Below are 21,510 nucleotides of genomic sequence, written 5' to 3'. Positions count from 1 at the left end.
TTAATATTTCACATTGGCAGGAAGATCACAGCCTGGCCCCCAGTCTGCAGAAGGGGGCTCCCAGGTCACTCTGGGGCACAGCCCCCTTCCAGCACTCTCCTGGCATCCCAGCGCCCATGCTCGCTCCACCCTTCCTGCGCCTGGCACTTCCAGCCTCCAGAGCCACTCTGCTTGTCATGAGCGGAGCTCTGCCCCATGCTCCAGCTCTCGGGGGAGGCCTATGGGTCACCACTGAGGAAGCAAATCAGCCATGCTGACGGGGGGCCCCCTTCCCAGAGGTGAACCCTGGAGCCGCCTGGTCTAGTCTGCATAGGTGGGAGCCAGCTTCAGGCCACAGGATGCGCCTGGTGCCTCATTGGGTGCCTGTTACAGTGGCTTTGCCCCTCCCCAGGTTTGGCAGCCCACAGGAGCTGTAGCCAGCTGATTAATCTGGGCAGCCTTCAGGCTGTTCCTGTTTGCAGTGGTCCGGGTGCAGCTCCCCTGTTCCAGACTCAGCCGGAGCTGGACATGTGTGGCAGCAGGCTCCCAGAGAGGGGGTGTGCCACCAGTGGAAGCACCCTTCCTTTCTGCTCTTGCTCAGCCTGCCTGGCTCTGCTCCCACCTCCCAAACCGGTTTGCCCAGCTGGGCCATTGACATCCAGTCCCCAGCACTGCCCCTCCCGCAGGTGCCACTCACACAGAAATCACAGGTGCAGCTAAACAAATACAAGCCTGAGAATGGGTCAAAGCAGAAACACAGGGTGTTACCCGGGGCTCTTTCAACCCAAGGCTTCAGGCACTTTACTGGTTTGCCAAAGTCGCCCCGTACAAGGGCAGGGGTGGGATGGCGGGAAACAGCTCCATGCTCAGCAGCCCAGCCCCTCAGGATGGACCATCTGAACCAAGCACTGTCTCTGGTGGATGCTAAAAGCAGGTCAGAGCCCTGTCTCCACTCGGAGCGTTGGCCAGTGTGTCTCTCTAGGTACAGCCACGGGGGCAAACCTCCCAGGGGAGATGCAGCTTGTCCCAGCAAGAGTGCTGTAGCCAATACAGCTTATCCTGGCTCCCTGAGAGAAATAAGCTATGCCAGCAAAGGACTTTTTTGCTGGCATTCCTGCACCTTCTCTGCAGCTTTTGCCAGCACAGAAATGTGGTACAAATCACATCCCCTACGTGACACTGCACTACCAGCAAAAGTTTCTCGTGTAGACCTGGCCAGAGTCACCAAGAGCAAGACAGACCCCTGGAGTGAGACAGAGACACCCACTGAACAACAACCCTGTGAGTCAACAGGCAAACACAGAAACTCAGACACACCCAGAGACACAGACAGAAACGCAGTCACCAAGACATCATGATGCACACCCAGCCTGAGACACTGACAGACACATGGAGACACAAAGGGGCCCTGTTGCAGTTTCACTCTAAGGCAGTCTCAGACTAAAAGCTCCTGCTTTGACCCCTGGGCAAGGGCCCGACCGAAATGCCAGCACCTGCTGGAGACCCAAGCTCTGGTACTGGAAGGAGGCCTAGAGGTCCCCACCCTTCCCTCAGGTGCTGCAGGGGAGGAATGGCAACGCCTGGGCCTCGCTGCAGCTTTCCTTCCTCTGCAAGGGCTGGGCTCACTGCTCCCAGGGAGGACCTGCCCTGCCCCAGCGTCATCTCTCTGTCCCCCTGAAGTATGGTGCTGCCAGAGCAGTCAGGGACTGTTTCTATCTATTCTCCATTTTAACTCAGATTAAAGAACCAGCTGAAATCTCAAGGGAAACAGAGAAGCACCTGCAAACTTTCTTACTACTCTCCACCCCCCACCCCGCACACATCGCCCAGTGCACCCCTCCTCCCCCTCCCACTCCCCCTCCAAGGTGGGCACAGGTGGTGCCAGAGCTGCAAGGGGGCTGGCTGACAGCGCCAGAGCTGGCCGTGCCTTGTGGAGATGCCCAGCAGAGCCCTGATGGGCTGCCAGGTCCAAGCCCAGGCTGGCTTCGCTCAGGTGACCTTGAGGAATTCCAAGAGCTCTGTGCTCTGGCACAAACAAGCTGCAGTGGCAGATTCTTAGCACTGGAGCTGTGCAGCCGCTCACCAGCTGTGCACGTCAGCCAGGGATGTGCTGAGGGTGTGTCTGAACAGCCAGCCAGCCCTGGCATCGTGGGGCTTCTGCTCTCAGGAGGCAGAGCTGCTCTCCCAAGGCCCCAGCCCATGGAAAGGCCACAGTCTTCTCCTTCGGGAAGCTCCTTGCCAGCTTCTGTCTGTGTTCAGCCATCAGGTCCAGGGCCACAGGTGGGAGAGCTGGGCTCAGGCAGAGGTACAAGCAGAGCAGCGGGCTGGATTTGAGCAGGATGGCAGCTCCTTGATTGTCTCAGGTGGGAGGGGTGGCCGAGGCTCAGAGCACGCATGGTCCCTATACGTAGTTGCTGGCCGGCACCGACCGAGCAGCAGTGTACTTGGCAGAGTAGGGTTTCTCATTCCGGGGGGGGCAGCTGCAGCAAAGCAGGGCCCCCCCGATGAGCAGGAGAGCGGATGCAGCCCAGCCAATGTACAGGGAGGCCCCCAGCTCTCTCTTCTGCGCCTCAGTGACCATGGGGTTGTAGAAATCCCGGATGATGTTGTTGGCTGACCAGGAGACGGGGATGAGGATCATGATGCCAGCGATGATGAAGATGATTCCAGAGACGATCATGACCTTGGCTTTCGCAGAAGCATCCTCCACACAGTTGGTGCATTTCCCTCCAATGATGGCCAGGAGGAGGCCCAGCACGGCCAGCACGATGGCGATCACCACCAGGGCACGAGCCGCCTGCAGGTCCTGGGGCAACGCCAGCATGGAGTCGTAGACCTTACACTGCATCTGGCCCGTGCTCTGCACCACGCAGTTCATCCACAGCCCCTCCCAGATGATCTGAGCCACCACAATGTTGTTCCCGATGAAGGCCGTCACCCTCCACATGGGCAGCCCACAGCACAGGATGGTGCCCAGCCAGCCAATGACAGAGAGGGCCATGCCCAGCACCTGAAGCCCCATAGAGGCCATCACTCCCTGATCTCTGCCTCGCACAAGCCCCGACAGAGCTGACTGGTGTCCTTGGAAGTGGAGATGCAATGCTCCACGGCTGGACCATTTGGAGAAGTTATAAACCTTTGCAGGGGGTGGAGTTTCATCCCCCTTGCTCCATCCACTTTGCACAGACAGAATGTGTAAAACCAGTTCCCCAGGATTCCTGGGCTCTGCATTCTCATCACAGCAGTGGTGCCCCAGGGCAGATTACAGAGGGACCAGCTCTCACGCCCTACCAAGGAGGCTGCTCCCAGGGGCACATAGCTGGGCTGCCTTACAGCTCCCACCATTTATCCTAAATTAGGATTTTTCCCAGCTTTGCTAAAGTCCCATCTGGAAAGAGCACCCCCCCCCGCCTCCTCCGATGATGGGGGGAGCAGGCTCTGCAGGTGGAGGGGAGGAAGCTTGAAGAGAGGGTCTAAGTGCTGGAGCAGGATTCTGGGCTCTATTCCCAGCTCTGCCACTGACCCACTGTGTGATTTTGGCCATGACATGTGATCCATCTGTGCCTCAGTTTCTGCCCCCAGTAGAATGGCGCTCCCGGGGGTCACTCCTGTTATAGGGTTGTGCTCTCCACAGCTGTCACTTCTGGGACGCTCCCCACTATTAGCACAGCCCAATGTTCCCTCTAATTTTTGACAGGCCATGTGCGCAAAAAATGTGTTCTGTGCAAATTTCTGTATGCGAGGTGTTTTGCTGTGTGCGCGGGGTTTAGGATCCGTGTGTGCGCACACCCAGCTTAGAGGGGACAGTGGCACTGTGCACTGCTGGGAGCCTGTTACCTCATCCCACCCAGCCCCAGCCGACAGAGCACAAGCTGCTGCCCTCGTTTGTACCAAGGCTGGTTGTTGACAGCATCCAAGTGTGAATCAGGCCTCAGGGATGCAGTGTCCCCAGTGCGTCTGAGAGCCCCAAACCGGTCTGAGCTGCTGGCTGCTGCAGAGAGGAAGGGCTGGGGCAGATCCCTGTGAACAAGCACTGCACACAAGAGCTTTCTGTGGACTGTCATTACACAGCATCCCTCCCTTCCTCCTCCCCAGCACAGCAGTGTCACACAGCACTTGCAGCCACCACACTGCCCTGCTGTCCCAATCGCTGACTCAGCCCAGAACGCTCCTCACCCTCCCTGCCCAGAGAGAGGCTGGGGGAGGAACAGACAGACCAGGGCAGGGAGTGGTGCAGACCTGCCTTTTGCCCTGGGGCAGCTGGGGCTGATAGCTGGGCTGTAGCAACCCCTGAGGTCTGCAGGCAGCTACCACCACCCATGGGCCTGAGAAACTACACCACACCACACCACACCTGGCTGAGAAACCCTTGCTATCAGGACAAAGGCACAGGAGGTCATGGGCCTGGCCCAGGAGGGGTGTTGGAGAGCCCAAAACAGATCTACTTCCCCACCTCACCCCAGGTCACAATGGGCCCATGTCACGGGGTGCGCTCATTGGGAGAACAGCTAGTTACTGCTGACTCATGGCCTTAGCTTGGGCTGGGACACAAGTGGGATCTTATGCTGCTTCTGAAGGGAAATCCACTGCAGGGGGAGGGATAGCTCAGTGGTTTGAGCACTGGCCTGCTAAACTCAGGGTTGTGAGTTCAAACCTTGAGGGGGCCATTTAGGGATCTGGGGCAAAAATTGGGGATTGGTCCTGCTTTGAGCAGGGGATTGGACTAGATGACCTCCTGAGGTCCCTTCCAACCCTGATATTGTGTGAGAAGAGACAGCTGGGTCCCAAGCTGCAGAGCTGGCAATGGAGAGGGCACAGGTTCTTGGGGAAATAGAAGGCAATGGAGAAATGGTCTCTCTCCCCCTTAAATCTCTATCCAGCTCCAGACAAACCCCTCTAGCTATCTAGGCATTTCTGCACACCCATCGTTGTGGTTTTGAGGCAGCCATGACTGCTGCCCAGACCCAGAGAGTGAAAATGGGCAGTTCCTGGGAGAACCCCAGGAACAGGGTCCTGAACCCCTGCTTCTTCCCAGAGAGCAGCGCAACACCATCCCAGGCACACAGCCAGTGGCCACTCATGACAAGTATCTGATCCAGAAATGAGAGCCTACCCACTGAGGAGAACCTCTCCCATCCCCCTGGTCTGCATCTCACCATCTGGGAGGGACTGTCTGGGAATGGCAGAACAGGACCCAGTGCCCCCAGCTCCCTGGATTCAGCCTAGTGAGCAATGGGGATCACAGATGCTGCAGGAAAACAGCAGAGTAACCTTGTGAGGAAGCCTCAGACTCCTGGAGTGTGGGAGGAGATCCCAAGGAACAAGCTGTGTGCTCCAGCTTCTCCTCAAGGCCCAAGGCTAGGTCAGTGTGCCAGCATAGAGACCAGAGACTCGTCTAGACAATCAAACAAAAGCCCAACAGCTTAATCACCTTGGTTATTGTCACCTCCACTGTGATCCTTTCACAACCACAATCCTCCTGATGCTCCCCTTACATCACCACCTGGGATACAGATGACTGACATGCATCTAGGGACCATGGGCGCCAGGTTTGTATAATTTTTGGTGGTGCCCAGAACAGGTTCAAGCAGAGCCGTCCTGTCCATAGGATGAACCGGGCCAATTGCCCCGGGCCCCACGCTTTGGGGGGGCCCCATGCTTCAGGGGGACACAGGGTCCAGGGCGGACTGGGAGGTTAGCGGGGGGCCTGCGACCCAGACCCAGCCCACCCCGCTCTGCTCCGCCCCACCAGCTCCTGGCGCCGCTTGGGGGAGGGGACAGAAGCCAGAAAGAAGCGGGGTGGAGGCTTGGGGGAAGGGGTGGAGCAGGGGTGGGCTGGGGCCAGATCTCTTGCTGCTGCCGGCACCAGTTCCCCCACTAACCATCCCGGCTGCCCTGGACCCTGCGTCCCCCTGAAGCACGGGGCCCCCCAGAGCGCGGTAAGCCCAGACATTGGTGGAGCCGGGCCCACGTTCCTAAAGATTGGTGGAGCGTGGGCACCACGGGCCTGTATAACTCGTCGCCTATGCTAGGGACTCAGGTGCAGGGGCAACAGGCAGAGACTATTGAGGGGGATTCTTATAAGCAGAGCAAGAGCATTTCACCCTCTTTGGTAGCCTCGCAGAAAATTCACAATGGCGTAAGCCCAGAGATCATGAGTTCTAATACTGATCATCTACTGATGACTATTAATATTGCTGGACACTTCACAACCGCTGTTCTGCACTGTACTGCTGCCTTGGGGGCAACTGTCACTTACCTGTTTAACAGATACGGTGCCCGAGAGAAGGTCACTTCAGGCACAGCTCGGGACAGAAGCCAGGCCTTGAACACGACAGACCAGGGCACGTTCATTTTGCGACTCAGAAGGTCTGTATCAGTCAATACAGGAGTTTCTGTAACCCACATTAACCCAGTCTGGCTCTGTGCCAACCCCTAGTGACTAGATAACATATAGAGGTTTATGAATGCAACTGCTTCCATGCTAAGACTGCTGGTTCTTCAGCTCAAGCAATAAGGCTCCTGCTTGTACATGCAGAGAGTTAGCGGGTCAGTCAGCCAGATGACCCAGACAAAGGCAATGCTGCAACTGACTGTTGTCTGTGCCATGTACTGCCTGCTTGGTAGTAACATGGGCGGGCACCATGCTTGTAAAACTAACCTAGCTCTTTCTTAAGAGAGCTATTTACAGAGCTGCTGCAACTAGCATGCAGACAAGTTCCATGCCGGCAGGCGGCTACACTCGCTGTAGCCAGGAGACCACTGTGGGCACCCACTGGCTCACATAGTTGCTAACAGCAGGCTTCTCTGGTCCCCCAGGTGCTCCTGGAAGTGAGGTGGAGCTTGGGTTGTAGAACGGAAAGTTAGACGCTCAAACCCTGCGGATATCCCATAGAGTGGTGAAAAAATACGCACAAAGAAACCTGAAGAAATTGTTGGATTAGTGTAACATTTCTGTACATAGAAGTGAATTTGGATGTTGCCTAAATACATGCTTTGCTGTTGCATTGTTAGTGTTTGTATTGTGGTTCATGGGAGCTGTCCTTTAAGAATAGGGGTGGGGCACTTTATTGTAGACTGTGTTTGAGAATTTTCAGAGTAGCAGCCGTGTTAGTCTGTATCCGCAAAAAGAAAAGGAGGACTTGTGGCACCTTAGAGACTAACCCATTTATTTGAGCATGAGCTTTCGTGAGCTACAGCCCACTTCATCGGATGACAGCAGTGTGTGGCAGATTTTACCTGTTTGACCGGAAAGGGGAGATTGGGCCTGTGTGAGCTCAAAAAGGTGATTACCTTTCCTGAAAACAGTCTCATTCATGAAGATAGGTGCTCATGGGGGACTGATGGCCTCAGGACATTGCTAATGAGCTACGGAGCCTGTCTGAATCCTGCCCTGCTCAGCAATGTTAAATGCTGTTCCCATGTAATGGATGTTTGGTGGCCTCCACATGAGGTGAGTTTGGTGAATCCTAGTTCCTGCCCCTAGATCACAAACTCACTATTTTACACTAGGGGTGGGAGTCTCAAGGGGGACTCAGGTGCTTAACTGCTACTCTCCAAACACCTCTCTGTCAGAGAGTCAAACCCGTACTGACCCTGAACGCCAGCTTTGTCCTACCTACTGGCCCTGAACCAGAACTGAACTGAAAAAATGGGGGTTCCCCGTTAAAATAAAAGGTTTGCATGTGTAACACCGACAGACCCCAGGATCGAACGTGGGGCCTCTGGAGCTCACTGCATGAGCAACTACCCTGTGAGCTAAAAGCCACCTGGCCCTTACCTAAGGCTGTGGCCGGCTAATTAATCTCTCTCTCGGTGCCACTAGAGAGGCCAGAGCACCACACCCAGGAGGGGTGTGGGGTACACATTTTTTAGCTCAATATTTTTAAAAAACGTGACCTCTTTCATTATAAAACAAGACAACAAAACAGGAGGGGCGGAAACTCCTAAGAGTGGGGGGCCACTGGTACCCAAACTGTCGTCCCCTTCCCCCAAGGTCCTGGCCTCATGCCACCCCTCCCCCCCAAGACCCTACCCCCTGCTCACTCCTCTCTGCCTCCTCTCCCCCATCGCTCCCTCTTATGGACAGTAAAAAGTGGGAGGGCACTTTTAAAAGTGACGGGGCCATGGCCCCGCCAACAAAATACCACATTGGCATGTGGTCGCTATCAGAAAAAGCAGCCACGGTCTGAGGAGGAGAATGAGAACATGCGAGCAGACAGGGAGAGGAAGCAGCACCACGTGAGGCAGCCAGGGCTCCATGGTCTCTGAGATTCCCCTCTGGGGAGAGAAGAGGTAGGACGCTCCCCGGTCTCAGAAGTAAGAATAACTCTTCAAGCCCAAGGGAACCGTAATGGCTCCCCAACCAGGCCTCCCCCACCAGCCCCTGGGCAGCTCCTCCCACCAGCTGCCCCACTGGAGGCCCCAAATTCAAATGTATTCTCTCCCCTCCCCCGAGGACCAGTGTGATAGAGCAAATGCTAGAAGGTGTTCGCTCAAACAAGTTGCTCGTAAAAAATAGTCCTGTTTATTTTGACACAAAAACACTAGGAAAACTCATGGAAAGCTAAAGTTAAACAATCAATAAATGTTCAAAAATCAAAATAGTTTCCATTTTAAGCTTCAAGTCTCTTTTTTTTAATTTACTTCCACTAAGATTGAAATTTGATTTGCGCCAGTAGCTGAACTGGGGTGTATGGGTGTGGGTGTGTGTCTTGACCCACAACTGAATCCAAACACACTGACTGCAACTGAACCTGACAGTGAACTGAACCCAAATCAATACCGGTTCCAGTCCCTGCGGCCTGGATCTACGCATCTAAATCCCCTGGAGGGACTCAGCATGCCTACTGGCTAGCTTAGGCAACACGGCTTGTGGGTTTTGTGCCTCCCGTTCTTAGGCGCCCCATGCACTGGGTGGGAGCCTGGGTGCCCAGCTCAGCATGGTGAATAGCAGCAGGCAGCAGGGTGCCCAAGCATTCAGTGCTGCAATGCAAAGAGCTGCAGTGTCTGTGTTCCCCTAGACTGTTCGCTCTTTGGGGCAGGGGCGGTCTCTGTGTGTTTCTACGGTGCCTGGCACAATGGGGCCCCCATCTCAGCTGGTCCTCTAGCATGAGCTCATACAGCAGGGACCAAAAGCATCTTCCCCGCGGTACCTGTGGAAGAGCGGCCAACACTGCATATACTGCCAAAGCAGGGTATTGCAAACGTCAGAAGACAGGCCAAAAACACATTTTTAATCTCAGGATTTTGGGGGGCTGCATCATGATTTTCTTTTTAAAAAGGCAAAATTACAACAAACGTTCACATACTCCACTGTCCATGACTTATTCCTTAGTCAGAATCAGGTTAATGTTTAAAGAACCTGGCTAAAAATTCTGGCTTTCTGGCTGCAGAGCCCTCTTCCTCCGAGTACACTAAAAAGGGTGTCCAAATTTCTAAATACCTTTCTTTTTTTCAGTGCTTCTCTTGTTTACATGCTGGGTGTGAAAGCTTTTCCGTTACAAGGACTGTCCATATGTTACTTTACCCCAATTCCATAGGAGGAGAAGCGATATTTTTCCAATAACGTGCATTACGAAATCTTGCAGCTAACAATAAAAAAGAATTAATTTGTTGTTCTGTTCAAAATGTAGCTCCTTTGCTGGAGCATTAAGTCAGCAGTTCAGGGGATTTCTAGGAAGCATATTGTCATAAGTTGAATCTCTTTAATAATTTCCTCCCAAAACCTTCTAATTCTGGGACACAACCACCCCGTGTGCGAGTATGTCCCTCCTTCCCCACAAGCCCTCCAGCACAGCACCTCCCTAATAGCAAAAATAAGATGGATCTGGACTGGAGCCAGATGCCATCTTCACCGTACTTTAGAAACTGAGTGAGGATTTTGGGGCATAGTGATGAAAAAATGACGGCGCTTGCTAAAAACAATGAGGCTCTAGACAGCCACACAGGCCAGGGTCCTTCGAAGCCTTTGAACCTGTCAACCAGCAAGTGCTGTTTCTGTGCCACACTGGGGATGCAGGATAAATAACAGCAAACTAGCCAGGCTGAACCACAAACTCTTGCAAGGTTGTGAAGTAACTTCCTGTTTTACCTCCTCTTCTATTTTAGATGCTTTATGCTGAAAGAATCATAGACTCATAGAAGATCAGGGTTGGAAGAGACCTCAGGAGGTCATCTAGTCCAACCCTCTGCTCAGAGCAGGACCAACCCACTTGTACTAGAGCTTCAGTAGATCAAACTATATATTGGATACACCAGGGGTGCTGGAACAATTTTTATAGTGGGGATGCTGATGACGGAAACCATGGAAACCATGTATTTGGTGTTTGTTATTACGACTTCACGACAGGGGGTGCGGCAGCCCCCCCTTGCACCAGCACCACTGGGATACACTATTATATCTATAGGATAGGAATGAAGGTGTTCTGGTGCCCTGCCACCCAGTGGAATTTGCAGCCCGGAGCTAGGCACCCACAGAGGGACCCACAAGGGGAATTAGGTGCCCAACTGCCACTTTAGGTGCCTAAACCTAATTTTTAGATCCTCAAAACCCTGGTTAAGCAGCTGCCTAACCCTTTAGGAACCTGAAACCCCCAGGATCTAGATCCACAAATGCCAAATCCCGGACTTAGGCTCCGCTGGGATCCACAAAGCTCCTGCCTCACCCGCTAAGCTATGAGCTCCCTAAGTGCCTATGTGTCTGCCTCTGGACATGTTCACTGTTTGGATGCCTCTCTGCTGTCCAAGCCCCAGCATGATCCACAGAGCAGGAGAAGAGGGGCACTCCTCCACATATCGCATCCATGGAGCCCATCCCACAGACATGCCTGCCGAATCAGGTCCCATGCAGACTCTGAATGGAGGAGTCCTGCAGACTCTAGGCCATGCCCAACTTATAACTTTTAGCCCAGTGGTTAGAGCCCTCGCCTGGGATGTGGGAGACTCAGGTTCAATTCCCCTCTGCCAGGGGGGGAGAAAGGATTTGAACAGGGAGAAAGGATTTGAACTATAAGGCGGGTAGAAAGTTGGCTAGATTGTCGGGCTCAACGGGTAGTGATCAATGGCTCCATGTCTAGTTGGCAGCCGGTGTCAAGTGGAGTGCCCCAGGGGTCGGTCCTAGGGTCGGTTTTGTTCAATATCTTCATAAATGATCTGGAGGATGGTGTGGATTGCACTCAGCAAATTTGCGGATGATACTAAACTAGGAGGAGTGGTAGATATGCTGGAGGGCAGGGATAGGATACAGAGGGACCTAGACAAATTGGAGGATTGGGCCAAAAGAAATCTGATGAGGTTCAATAAGGATAAGTGCAGGGTCCTGCACTTAGGATGGAAGAACCCAATGCACAGCTACAGACTAGGGACTGAATGACTAGGCAGCAGTTCTGCGGAAAAGGACCTAGGGGTGACAGTGGACGAGAAGCTGGATATGAGTCAGCAGTGTGCCCTTGTTGCCAAGAAGGCCAATGGCATTTTGGGATGTATAAGTAGGGGCACAGCGAGCAGATCGAGGGATGTGATCGTCCCCTTCTATTCGACATTGGTGAGGCCTCATCTGGAGTACTGTGTCCAGTTTTGGGCCCCACACTACAAGAAGGATGTGGATAAATTGGAGAGAGTCCAGCGAAGGGCAACAAAAATGATTAGGGGTCTGGAACACATGACTTATGAGGAGAGGCTGAGGGAACTGGGATTGTTTAGTCTGCAGAAGAGAAGAATGAGGGGGGATTTGATAGCTGCTTTCAACTACCTGAGAGGTGGTTCCAGAGAGGATGGTTCTAGACAATTCTCAGTGGTAGAAGAGGACAGGACAAGGAGTAATGGTCTCAAGTTGCAGTGGGGGAGGTTTAGGTTGGTATTAGGAAAAACTTTTTCACTAGGAGGGTGGTGAAGCACTGGAATGCGTTACCTAGGGAGGTGGTAGAATCTCCTTCCTTAGAAGTTTTTAAGGTCAGGCTTGACAAAGCCCTGGCTGGGATGATTTAACTGGGGATTGGTCCTGCTTTGAGCAGGGGGTTGGACTAGATGCCCTCCTGAGGTCCCTTCCACCCCTGAGATTCTATGATTCCATGATTCTAGGGGTCTCCCACCTCCCAAAAGAGTGCTGTAATCACTGACCTATGGGATGTTATGATGGGGGCGGGGGAAGGGTCCCTCAATCTTTCTGTGGAAGCTGTTCCACTTTGCATAAATACGGACAGTCATAGGGCCAGAGGGAGACTGAGCCTATAGCCTGGTGGCCATGGAGCCTCCTTGGGAGGTGGAAGGCCCAGGTCTAGTCCCCCTGCTCAAATGACTCTTCAATTATTTATCCAAACTGGAGCAGCGTCAGCAGCATACTAGCCCATCGCCCTGTGGTTAGCACCCGCTCCTGGGAGTGCTGTTCAAATCCTCTCTCTCCTCTGGCAGAGCGGGACTTGAACCAGGGTCTCCCACATCCCAGCTGAGTGCTCTAGCCACTGGGTGAAAAGCTACCAGGCAGGTGGCTCTTCCTCCAGCTCTTTCTTGTGGAGCGAGGCAGGCACCTAACTCATTCTGGCAAGGAGTGACTGAGGGAACGTCGTCACTGCAATAAAAGCCCCACGGTACGACCACAGCTGACTCGGGCCCGCAGGGCTTGGGCTCCGCTATAAAATAGCAGTAGAGTCGTGCGGGCTCTGGCTGGAGACCTGGTTCTGAAGCCCTGTGTGGGGGGAGGGTCTCGGAGCCCGGGCTCCAGCCTGAGTCCGAATGTCTCCACTGCAATTTTTCGCCCTGCGCCCAAGCCCCAGGACCCCAAGTCAGCTGACCTGGCCTTTGAGACTAGGTGCTGCGAGTGTTTTTTTACAGCCTAGCCCAGGGGTCGGCAACCTATGGCACACGTGCCAAAGACGGCATGCGAGCCGATGTTTAATGGCACGCTGCTGCCTGCCGGGTCCCAGCCACCAGCCCTGCTCAGCCCGCTGCCGAACCCAGGCCGGGCCCCCGGCAGGCAGCAGCGTGCCATTGAAAATCCTGCCCGCCCCGGCCCGCTCTTCTCCGTCCCCCCCCACGGGGGCAGGGTGAAGAAGCTTGGTCCTGCCGGCTGCTGCTGCTGCAGGGCAGGCAAGCTCCCCCCTCCCCCGCCTCTTCCCCCGCCCTGCTGGGTGCCTGCCCCTCCCCCGCCCCTTCCCCCGCCCTGCTGGGTGCCTGCCCCTCCCCCGCCCCTTCCCCCGCCCTGCTGGGTGCCGGCCCCTCCCCCGCCCCTTCCCCCGCCCTGCTGGGTGCCGGCCCCTCCCCCGCCCCTTCCCCCGCCCTGCTGGGTGCCGGCCCCTCCCCCGCCTCTTCCCCCGCCCTGCTGGGTGCCGGCCCCTCCCCCGCCTCTTCCCCCGCCCTGCTGGGTGCCGGCCCCTCCCCCGCCTCTTCCCCCGCCCTGCTGGGTGCCGGCCCCTCCCCCGCCTCTTCCCCCGCCCTGCTGGGTGCCGGCCCCTCCCCCGCCTCTTCCCCCGCCCTGCTGGGTGCCGGCCCCTCCCCCGCCTCTTCCCCCGCCCTGCTGGGTGCCGGCCCCTCCCCCGCCTCTTCCCCCGCCCTGCTGGGTGCCGGCCCCTCCCCCGCCTCTTCCCCCGCCCTGCTGGGTGCCTGCCCCTCCCCCGCCTCTTCCCCCGCCCTGCTGGGTGCCTGCCCCTCCCCCTCTCCCTCCCTGCCCCCGATCAGCTGATGGCCCTTATGCGGGAGAGGGAGAAGGGGAGCACCGGGCACTGGCTGCTCCGGGGAGGAGGCAGAGACGAGGTGGGGACGGGGCCTTGGGGAAGGGGGGTGGAATCAGGGCATATCCCCTCCAGCCCCCTGCCGTGACCCTTACATCCCCCCACACCCCAACCCCCTGCCCTGATCCCCGCATCCCCCACACACCCCAGCCCCCCGCCCTGAGCCCTGCACCTCTCACACACACACAGCCCTCTGCCCTGACCCCTGCACCCCCCCACAACCCCAGCCCTGACTCCTGCACCCCCCACACTACCCAGCCCCCTCACACCCCATGTCCTGACTCTTGCACCCCCCACATTCCCACCCCCACCCTGAGCACCAAACAGGAGCTCCTGCACCCTCCAACGTTCCCACCTGCACCCCTCGCACGAAATGGGAGCTGCCCAGGTAAGCACTCCACACCCAAACCTCTTGCCCCAACCCTGAGCCCCCTCCCTCATTCTAGCTCCTGGCCAGACCCTGCACCCCAACCCCCAGCCTGCTCCTTCACGCCCAGCCCTGTGCTCAGTGCACTCCCACCCTCAGCTCAGAGCAGAGAGAGAGGCAGAGAATGGGCTAGAACCAGGGAGAAGGTAGGTACCCACTCTGTGTGGGCAGGGCTGGGATCCCAGACTGGCAGCGGGCTGAGCGGGGCCAGCAGCCGGGACCCTGGCTGGCAGGAGCCGACGGACTGAACCCCAAACCGGCAGTGGGCTGAGTGGCAGCGGGCTGAGCCGCTCAGCCCACTGCCGGTCTGGGGTCCCGGCCGCCAGCCCCTTGCCAGCCGGGGTCCCAGCTGCAGGCCCCGCTCAGCCCTCTGCCGGCCTAGGGGAACGGAAGGCCAGGCTGGCAGCGGGCTGAGCGGGCCGGCGGCGTAAGATCAGCATTTTAATTTAATTTTAAATGAAGCTTCTTAAACATTTTGAAATCCTTGTTTACTTTACATATGACAATAGTTTAGTTATAGAATATACAGACTTATAGAGAGAGACCTTCTAAAAACGTCCAAATGTATGACTGGCACGTGAAACTTTCAATGAAAGTGAATAAAGGAAGACGCGGCACACCACTTCTGAAAGGTTGCCGACCCCTGGCCTAGATGTACCCTTAGACACCTACGCTACCAGGCTCCAGCAGAGGAGTTCCTCGCTGTGGATCACAAGTAGAGATCGGCACCTCCCCGAAGCTTGGACTTAGGTACCAAACTCCGCGGGAGGGGCAGGGCTTAGGAAACATCCATCTTGTCGCCATCTCTCATTGGCTAACGCTGGCAGCTCCCCACCCAGTGTGATGGCTTTGGTGACTCGCATTCTGAGGTGCCTCTTGCTCCTCGTGCCTTGTAGAGGGAGCCTAGGTGCCTACCCCAGGCTTTGCGGGTAACAGTGGTTTGTTCCTGTGATCTCCTACATGCCAAATTGCTAAGTATTGCAACACCCCCATCCCTTTGGGAATCCAGGCCTGGTACCTAACTCCCAGCTGTGAAGGCCGCTAGGTGGCAGGACACCAGGCACTACAATACCTGTTTCAGAGTAACAGCCGTGTTAGTCTGTATTCGCAAAAAGAAAAGGAGGACTTGTGGCACCTTAGAGACTAACCAATTTATTTGAGCATGAGCTTTCGTGAGCTACAGCTCACTTCATCGGATGCATGCCGTGGAATGCATCCATCCACGGCATGCATCCGATGAAGTGAGCTGTAGCTCACGAAAGCTCATGCTCAAATAAATTGGTTAGTCTCTAAGGTGCCACAAGTACTCCTTTTCTTTTTACAATACCTGTGTGGATCTAGGCCCTGAAGGGCTTAGAGTGAGAAGGGGAGCTACAGGAAGCAGGCTGGCTCCTGGGGCTCCCCCCACCTCAGCAGATGGGCTGCAAGGCTGGGGAAGAGGCCCAGGAGCAGGAGGGTCAAGCAAAGAAGCTGTGATCCATGCTGAGCTGCTTTATTTGGGGGTTACTTATCAGCGCACCCCATAAACCCTGTGCAGACCCTGGCACACACATCAGCCATCTACAAGAAAGAGAACTCATTTTTAACAAAACTACATCTCATAAGGTACTGATTTTGCATTAAAAGAGCTGACGCAGCCCTGTGTCATGCTGAAGCCCACAGTGCACCAACCAAAACGGTGCCAGGCCAAAAGTCCTGACCAGCTGTATGACTGGCAGCTGCACCGAGAGCCCGTTGCATATGGTGCTCCTATTAACCTTATTACCGAGTTTCAGGGAATACTCCAGAGATGCAAACAACTGTTTTGTGCTGTTTCATTAATTGCTCTCTTCTGTTGGTGATGACCAAGCAAATGAGTCAAATGATTTGACATTGCTGCAGGATAGAGCCATCCAGGAGTGTGAGGAGACTTTCCAGAAAGACTGACTTCAAAATGGACGTGTCTGCAGACAGCAAAGAGTGCTAATGAAAAGAACATGGAGTTGCACAGAGCTGGCCAAAGAACTTTACCACAAAGGGGCCCACAGAAGGTAACTTGCGGAAGAAGGTTGGAGTAATGAAGAGTTGGCCAAAGGAGCTCACCACAGAGGGGCCCACGGAAGGTAACTTGCAGAAGCGGGTTACTGACGGGAGATGAACCAGTGGGAATTCAGCAGATGGCCCAACATGTACTATACAAACTGATATGGCACAAGATATTTTGCACAAAAAAACAGGAATTATCCAGAGACAAAGTTGCAAGAAGCCATAAAGGAGAATGAGGAGAGGGGACAAAACTCAGCTTCTGGTTTGACATTTCAAACTTTCCCCAGAAGCATGAATGAAACCACTTTCAGAGAAGGGGTTGGAATGGGGGAAGGGGTGGGAAGAGGCGGGGCAGGGGCGGGGCCTCACAGAAGAGGTGGAGTGGGGGCGGGGCCAGGGCAGTGGGTGGGGGGTGGTCAGTGGTGCAGCCCTCAGGCCAATGTACTAGTCCTCATGTGGCCCTCATGGTCATTTGAGTTTGAGACCCCTGGCCTAACCCCACAAGCACCTCACTTTCAGCTGGTAAGCATGGGCAAAGATGCCTAAATCCTGATGCCACCCCACAGCTAACAAGCTGCTTTGAGCCCTTGCTCAATGACACATCAACTGGCCGCTCAGATGAGACATTCCCCACCCGTCTCCACAGCAGGACCTGATCCGGTAGGTGTTCTCAGACCATGCCTACAGGATCAGGTCCTGCACAAAACAGTCAGGGGCAGGCAAGCTGGGCATTCTTCAGGCTCACATATGTGCACCCACACCCAGGACAGCCAGTAGCCCAACAATTTAGGGCACACCCCGTTTGAATCCTTCCTCTTCCTGATTTGGAGCAGAGACTTGAACCTGACTCTCCCACATGCCACGTTTGTTCGCTAAGCACTGGGCAACAGAGTCGCTCACTTACACACTCACTCTGACCCAATGAATATTTTAATAGTTATACGAAATGGAACGGCTTCAACAGGTCAGATTAAGAGAGACACATGCCAGACTAGCCAAGAGCCTGGCAGTTTGGGCACTCACCTGGGAGAGCTGAATTCATGTCCTCGCTCAAAATCAGGCAAAGTGGGGACTGCCAGCCTGGGAACCCTAATAAAAAACAGGCCTCTGGCCTGACAGGCTGGGATCAATGGGAGCTAGGTACCTAAGTACCTTTATGAATCTGAGAGCTAAGCCTTGCCCCAGTCCTCGGCATTTCCTATCGGCTTTCTTAGGCAGCCCACCACTCCGCATGCTGGCTTCTGAGAACCCGTCTTAAATCCCTGGGTCTCCCCATGCACTGTACAATGGAGCCATTCGCTTAAATCAGGGCTCAGAATTCCACTAGGCAGCGGGACGCCTAAGGATTCGATGTGGCAATGCCATAAGTTCCTTTCTGAATGTGGTCCCTCTGTTTTTTAAAGTCCTATCTGGGGAGACCACTGCAAAATTCAGGAAAAGAATAACGCCTTGAGTGACTCACCTGAATGAACTCTAATCTAACTCAAGAACCAGTCATTGAAACAGTGAAGCTAAGCTGGAGAACCCACATTCATACCAGTTCCAACTGATAAGTAGCCGAACAACTTTTATTCATGTGATGACTTGGTCATGTTAGGCTAAATGCTTCTCAGAAAGTCTTTACCTTTATTAAAGCCCTCTGAATGACTCAAATGTATGTGTACTTGTATTTCACTAACAAATTTAGTCTTAGTTATTTACAAGTCATGCTGATTCATTAAGTCAGTTGAGAGTGCTAGGACAAGGGAAACTCATCACTCTAGGTCAGCCTAATAATGATGTAATTGAAAGCTGGGCTTCATTACAGCAAAATTTATTTTGTCAAATCCTGAGTGTTTTAAAAAGGTCAACCTAGAAATTGCACAGCTTTCAAGAGAATTAGACAAAAAGAGGAAGATACTTTGAATTGGCTTGTAAACTAAAGATTTTCCCATTATTGCTGTGAGTAATTCATCTTTTTATAAAGAAACAAACAAGAAAGATTACAAAAAAAATAAATAAAAATTATTTGACCACTATTTGAACCTTTGGTTAAAGTGGCATAGGAACCCACAGCGCTGGTGAAATTCCTGAGAAACTAGAACAGCTTCAACATTATTCCGTGCATATTACAGTTTGGGCTTAGCATATGATAGTCTTGTGCATGTATAAGTGGCAAAGTATGGCTCTGTGTCATGGGCAAGGTCATTCTGAACTGAAAACTGACATTCTTTGATAACCAAGTAATTTATCTAAAATTCTACATCCTGCTGTAGAATTGTTTGGTGGAACTGACAAGAGCAGTTCCATAATTCCACTGGGATATAATCTTGATGAGAAGTAAATAAGGAGCTGTAATTAAGAATCCATAATTCTGTGCTGGAACCACAATCACTTGCACTAGACTAGTACAGAACTAGGATCAACGTTACCTTTGTAACAAGGTTGTGATAAGACCTTAAATGCATTTAACTGATTTATCATCTCTTGATAATTGTAACTTCTCATGTTAAATTCCATTTTCACATCATAAACATTATCAGCCAACCATCTGTATTCTGCTTTCTGTAATTTCTTATTAGCCAACACAACTTTGAAAGCAAATAAGCCTCAAAGATTTATATAAATTCTCCTGCTTGTACTTTAGCTAAGGAACACAGATCCAAAGAACAGTGAGAAACCTAGTAGAGGGAACTGGTTAGTTAAACCATCTCACCAATGTGCATTACATATGCCCGCACTCTCTGTCTCTCAGTAGCGAAGAGGGCCACTGGCATGTGTGCTCCAGCCGTATCGGCTCTCTAGCACGGACCATTGTGGTTGGCGTGGGCCCCTGGCCTGGAGCATTCTAGTGCAATGGAAACATGCTCCCCACCCCCCGGTACTGTCCCGCATCTAGCAGTCAGAGGCCTCCCTTGCTTTGCAGCGTGGCCCTTGTGCAGGGTCCCCAGGTGAGCTCTGAGCAGCAGGGAAAGTTTCCTTCCCAACATCCCTCTCAGTACAGCAAACCTTCCCCTACAGGTTTCAGAGTAACAGCCGTGTTAATCTGTATTTGCAAAAAGAAAAGGAGTACTTGTGGCACCTTAGAGAGAGCTGTAGCTCACGAAAGCTGATGCTCAAATAAATTGGTTAGTCTCTAAGGTGCCACAAGTACCCCTTTTCTTCTTCCCCTACAGAGGCAGCTCAAGGGGCCCTCTGGGGAAGCAGGCGCTGGCCTCCTAGTGCTGCACAGCACAAGTTTCAGGGCTCCGGGGAGGGGCCCCAGCTCACATACACACACCCAAGTGCAAGATGCCAGACAGGGAGTCTGTTGTTCTTTGTATCCTACCCCTCCTGCTCTCCTAGCCAAGACAGGAGCTGCCATTCATGCTAAGAGCTGATTTACCTGCTGTTGAAGAAGGGCCCTCATGAAATACCCAACAACAGAGCGTCTGTGTTCTGGATGGGAGAGGATCTAGCAGGCCAGCTCCTGAAACACAATCAGACAGGAAGTGTTTACAGCCCCTGCCCAGAGGCACGTTTTCCAATCCTTTAATAATTCTCGTGGCTCTTCCCTGGACCCTTTCCAATGTATCAACATTCTTCCTGCATAGGGGGGAACAGCACTGGACACAAGATCCAACAGCACCACTGCCAGATACAGAAGTAAAATAACCTCTCGACTCCTAATCAAGATTCCCCTGCCTTAGCCCTTTTGGCCACAGCATCACACTGAGAGCTCATGTTCAGCAGATTGTCACCACGACCCCCACATGCTTTTCAGAATCGCTGCTCCCACAATACAGCCCCCATCCTGTAGGTATGATCTGCATTCTTTGTTCCTCCATGGATAACTTTACACTGGGCTGTATTAAAACACATATTGTTTGCTTGCATCCACTTTACCAACAGATCCAGATCTCTCTGTATCACTGACCTCTTCATTATTGACCACTCCCCCAGTTGTGTCATCTGCAAACTTTAGCAATGATGACTTTCTGTTCTCTTCCAGGTCATTGATGAAAATCTTAAATAGCACAAGACCAAGGTTCCCTGTGGAACCCCACTAGAAACACACCTGCTCAATGGTGATTCCCCATTTACAATTACTTTTTTCAACCAACAGTTAGGCAGCTTTTAATCTATTTAATGTGTGTCATGTTAATTTTATATTCTTCTAATTTAATACTCAAAATGGCATGCTGTACCGTGTCAAATGCCATACATAAGTCTCAGTCTATTACATCAACACTATTCCCTTTATCAACCAAACTTGTAATCTCATCAAGAGAAGATATCAGATTAGTCTGACGCGACCTATTTTCCATAAGCCTGTGCTGATAGACATGAACTATATTACCCTCCTTTAATTCTCTGTGAACCAAGTCCTGTATCAGTCAAGCCATTATTTTGCCTGGGCTCGATGTCAGACTGAGGGGCCCATAGTTAGGGGGAAACCACTCTGGCAGCTCGGGGGGGAAGAGGCTCCGATCCCCAGACCTACTTCCTTCCCCTTTACACCTCAGTGACAGGAGCATAGCCCTTCTCAAGCCTTGCCATGGTGCAGCTCCCGTGGGATGGGAGTCATGTGGCACGGCCCCGCTGCTCGCAAACATTGTGATTCGTGGCTCCTGAGCCCCTGTTGCCTGGGACCATGTGAAGTCGGGAGCAGATTCTTCCCAGGCTGTTTATCCCAGTGCTTTGCCCTCTGGGGGACTGGGAGGGGGCAGGGGAACAGACCCCACCCCAGGAGGTGACTATAATCTGACTGTTCTGACCTTCCTCTAACCACTGTATCCAGCCCATCCCAGGGTGCTGTTGTTGCATAACCTCCCGCTAACGTGAAGCCGGGCCCAGCCTACTCCTCCCCATGGCACATGGGGAGTCAGGAAGGTAGGCCTTCCCTCTCAGCCATATTCGTGGTGGCAGCTCCCAAAGGGCTCCTTGGAGAATTTGGGCTAGATTCACAAGGAGACTCTGCTCCGCATTGCAGCACTTAATGTCTAGGCACCCTGCACCCACTGGAATTCAAAGACCCGAGGTAGGCACCCAGGCTTGCTATACACTGCACGGGAAAGTGAGCCACTAAGAAAGGGATTCACAAAAGCTGAGTGAGGAGCTGCCTAAGTGAGCCAGCACTCCAGCTCTCGCGGGGAGTTAGGCAGCTGTGAGTCTAGCGCCTGAACCAGGTCAGCCTTTTTTCAGGAAAAACTAAGGAGGCAGCATTCCCCCTTCCCCTCGTCCCGTGCCACAACATTTACCCAGAATACAGGAGACTCAAGTTCAAATCCCCACACAGCCTGATTGGGAGCAGCTCGCCTATCTCCCCAGGGAGCGCCTGAACCGCCAGGCACAGCAACTCTTAATCGGTCTGGCTGGAGCTGTTTCACTGTG

At 53.4% G+C, this 21,510-nt stretch overlaps 2 protein-coding genes across 6 annotated transcripts in view; both read right to left on the bottom strand.

Annotated features, from left to right (window-relative positions):
* LOC140899671 (claudin-4) overlaps positions 1-21,510 on the bottom strand; it is a 41,652-nt gene that overhangs the window by 13,225 nt on the left and 6,917 nt on the right. For 3 of the 5 annotated variants that reach the window (XM_073315545.1, XM_073315543.2, XM_073315547.2), the window contains exon 2: positions 19,523-19,606. The exons of 1 other annotated variant lie outside the window; for it this stretch is intronic. The gene's annotated coding sequence lies outside the window, so the exon portion shown is untranslated. Of the gene's footprint in view, positions 1-9,424; positions 9,570-19,522; positions 19,607-21,510 lie in introns of all 5 variants that reach the window. One more of the 5 variants, XM_073315544.2, reaches the window with a different exon arrangement.
* LOC140899549 (claudin-4) lies at positions 1,854-3,131 on the bottom strand. Its single transcript, XM_073315242.1, has one exon. It carries the CDS (start codon positions 3,008-3,010, stop codon positions 2,381-2,383), a length of 630 nt encoding a protein of 209 aa, XP_073171343.1. The 5' UTR covers positions 3,011-3,131; the 3' UTR covers positions 1,854-2,380.

This window comes from Lepidochelys kempii, chromosome 17, assembly GCF_965140285.1.
Source record: "Lepidochelys kempii isolate rLepKem1 chromosome 17, rLepKem1.hap1, whole genome shotgun sequence".
Taxonomy (NCBI): Eukaryota; Metazoa; Chordata; order Testudines; family Cheloniidae; genus Lepidochelys; species Lepidochelys kempii.
The sequence above is the reverse complement of the archived record's forward strand: the minus strand, read 5'-3'. Positions and strand labels throughout refer to the sequence as shown.

Excerpts from the sequence above, each read along its gene's own strand:
- LOC140899549 (XM_073315242.1), bottom strand. The coding sequence starts at position 3,010 with ATGGCCTCTATGGGGCTTCAGGTGCTGGGCATGGCCCTCTCTGTCATT.